The sequence below is a fragment of the Podarcis vaucheri genome (genome assembly GCF_965113315.1).
Source record: "Podarcis vaucheri genome assembly, chromosome: 13".
NCBI lineage: Eukaryota > Metazoa > Chordata > Lepidosauria > Squamata > Lacertidae > Podarcis > Podarcis vaucheri.
In genome coordinates, this window is record NC_138751.1 from 9,880,751 (window position 1) to 9,884,330 (window position 3,580).

General features: G+C 43.4%; 1 protein-coding gene across 1 annotated transcript; it reads right to left on the reverse strand.

Annotated features, from left to right (window-relative positions):
- Nucleotides 1-2,064: 2,064 nt before the first annotated feature.
- LOC309517567 (olfactory receptor 6E1-like) lies at nt 2,065-3,018 on the reverse strand (the record flags this gene model as incomplete). The annotated part of the gene is made up of 1 exon (XM_082196784.1): nt 2,065-3,018. The coding sequence occupies one exon, from the start codon at nt 3,016-3,018 to the stop codon at nt 2,065-2,067; it is 954 nt and encodes a 317-aa protein (XP_082052910.1).
- Between the last annotated feature and the right edge of the window lie 562 nt (nt 3,019-3,580).

Below are 3,580 nucleotides of genomic sequence, written 5' to 3' on the forward strand. Positions count from 1 at the left end.
GAGTGCATGTTCTGGAAGTTGGGCAATAGGGGCAGTACAGGATTCCTTTTGGTGTACCGACCTCCCCGCTGCACCAAGGATTCCCTGCCCGAGCTGCTTCAGGTCGTGGCGGATGTTCTCCTGGAGACACCTAGCCTGGTCGTCCTAAGGGATTTTAACATCCATGCCGACACGACCTTACAAGGGGCCGCTCGGGACTTCGTGGAAAGCATGGCCTCCATGGGGCTGTCCCTGAATAAGTCTGGCCCAACCCATAGCCGCGGACATGCCTTGGACCTGGTGTTTACCTCTATGGATGTTGGTGATCTGACACTAAGTAAAAGCGAAACGAAAGAAGTGTCATGGTCAGACCACTTCCTGGTGCAACTGGACTTCTCTGCGACCCATCCCCTCTGCAGGGAGGTGGGACCAATTCGGATGGTCCGCCCCCGCCACTTAATGGATCCAAATGGTTTCCAGAGAGTGGTAGGGGATGCTTTATCCCATGTTGATGGCCTTTCAGCTGATTCCCTGGGGGCTCACTGGAATGTGGAGTTAACCAGGGCTATTGACTGTTTGGCTCCGAAGCGCCCTCTCCGATTGCATGAAGCCCGGACAGCCCCGTGGTTTTCCATGGATCTGAGGGCAATGAAACAATCATTGAGACGGCTAGAGCGCCGGTGGCGGATAACTCATTCCGAATCTGACCGGACACAGGTTAGAGCTCAACGTCGAGCCTACCAAGTGGCGATAGCGACGGCAAAGAAGAATTTCTTCACCGCCTCTATTGCATCTGCAGAAAACAGCAGCAGGAGACTTTTTCAGGTGGTTCACAATTTAGCGGAACCATCTGCAACACCTTATGGACACCCTTTGTGTACAGCCTGAGGAACAGGCAAGTTAAAGATGCTTTGAAAGGTGCTTTTGGACTGCAGACATTTATTTAATAAAGGACAAATAAACTGGTGTAGTTGAAAAGAAAGAGAGGAGGGATAACTGTGAACCAACTCAAATAGGCCCGTGATACTTCTTGGGGCATGTCAAAAGCTGGAACAAAAAGTTTTGAAAAAGGGGGGAAAGAAAACCTTCCTTGGTTCGCAAAACCTCTCTTTATACCTTTTAGGCCAAATTATCCAAATCCTTGTTCAATTCAGGAAGTCCAGAGCAAGAGCATCTGAACCAACTCATGATGGGTGGCTTTCACAACACCTGTTTCCTTACCAAATTTGCAAATGAGAAGAGCTATGTTCAAAACCATCAGCTTTGGGATTGGTGGCAGGGAGCAAGCACATCATTTGGCATTGGCAGGTGCGGGAAATGTTACTTTCGTCATTCTCAAATTATGGAATTGCATGAAAAACCATCTCAACTACAGGATGCTGGCAAAGCCTAATTCAAAGTAGAACTTCTGCTATATAAGATAATATATAATACATCTTCCAGAACAGTATGCAGTATATTGATATGTTTGTCTGTTTAATGAAATGAAATTAAATAATACATTTATTTAACAGAATAAAAGAACAATAATAGTAATGATCAGTGTTTTTTTGTTCCTAAAAATGTTTAGGGGTACTCTTGTTTTGACTCAAGAAAAATCACAATTTTATAGTTCAAATTGGGAAAAATAAATGAAGCAAATGGACAAAAGTACAGTGGTACCTCAGGTTAAGTACTTAATTTGTTCTGGAGATCTGTTCTTAACCTGAAACTGTTCTTAACCTGAAGCACCACTTTAGCTAATGGGGCCTCCTGCTGCCACTGTGCCATCGCTGAACAATTTCTGTTCTCATCCTGAAGCAAAGTCCTTAACCCGAGGTTATATTTCTGGGTTAGTGGAGTCTGTAACCTGAAGCATATGTAACTCGAGGTATCAATGTACAAAGATTCACAAAATGATTAGGGTTATGCATAACCTTGTGTCCCCCCAGAAAAAAGAACTGGTAATGATGATGTTTCAAGATGGCGTGTAACACTAATTTTTCTAGGCAGAGCTTCTGCAAAGATGGATACTTCTGAAGAATAATATAATGCCCATTTCCTTTCACAGTCTCTTTTCAGATTATCTCTTTTCACAGTTCCTTTTCAGATGGTCCCTGGTCCCTTAGCAATGGTTTTGAGTTGCCCAAACAAATTTCTCAAGGCCTCCTGAACCTGTTTGTTTCTCAAGCTGTAGATGAAAGGGTTGAGCAAAGGGGACACAACAGTATTGAGGACGGCCACCATTTTGCCAAATTCCACTTTGCTGCTCTGTGTTGGTTTGATATAAAGGAAGATGCAACTCCCGTAGGTGATGGACACCACAATGAAGTGAGAGGCACAGGTGGAAAAGGCTTTCTGTCTCCCTGTGGCAGTGGGGAAATGTAAGATGGTTTGGATTATATTGGCGTATGACATTACTGTAATTGTCAAGCTTCCCAGCACAGAAAGCACAGCAGTGATGAACCCAAAGAATTCCAAAAGCGATGTGTCCCCACAAACGAGTTTGATCAACGGTGTATTGTCACAGAAGAAGTGGTCAAGGACGTTGGACTTGCATATTGGAAACTGTAGGAAAAGCACCGATGGACCAATGATCAGGAGAAAACTGCCAACCCAACAAAACACAACCAGCGTGATGCATAAGTAATGGTTCATGATGGCTGGATATCGCAAGGGATTGCAGATGGCTACATATCGATCGTAGGACATGACAGCTAAGAGGAAGAACTCGGTAGTTCCCAGTTGGAAATATAAGAAGGACTGTATCATGCAACCAATGTAAGTGATGTTTTTATTGCCGGTTGAAAGATGAACCAAGGTTTGGGGAATTATTGCTGTGGTGAAGCCAATTTCCAAGAAAGAGAAATTCTGGAGGAAAAAATACATAGGAGTGTGTAGCCGGTGATCTATTTGAGCAACCATGATAATCACAGCATTGCCTAGGATGGCCAGAAGGTAGGAAAAGAGAAGGGTGGTGAATAACAGGAGCTGCAGTTTCCGGATATCGGTGAAGCCCAGAAGAATAAACTCACTGACTGTTGTTTGGTTGTACTTCATGCCTTCTTTAGAACTGGAGATGGGGTGGGAGAAGAAAGTGATGGACAGAAATAAATAACATTGAAATAAATAAATAATGTTGTGAGCTGCCCTGTGATCTTTGGATGAATGGTGTGGTAAATATAAGCAAACACATAAATGAATAAATGTTCATAATCATTTTAGTCACTACAGAGCTGTCGACAATTGCATGTGTAACCCCCAAGTTAAAATATGCCAGTTGAAATTATTTAATGGTGTTGTTGTTGAGGATTGAGTTCAATCAAGATAACCGTTATCTCTACTGCTGGGCTATGGCTCCTACAAAACATGAGGAAAACACACAAAGCAGGAAAACAGATGCCAACCTTTACTATATTTAGACAGACAGACGGACAGATGGACAGACAAACAGACACACACACAGACACACACACACACACACACACAGGGCTAGAAGAGTAAAGCATAAGAAAGGCAGAGGTGGATGGAAGAGGAGAAAGGGAGGAATCTAAGCCTGTGTGTGCTTTTTATCTTGGTGGATAGGTATAAAATTCTAAGCTACTGAAAATCTTTTCTCCGC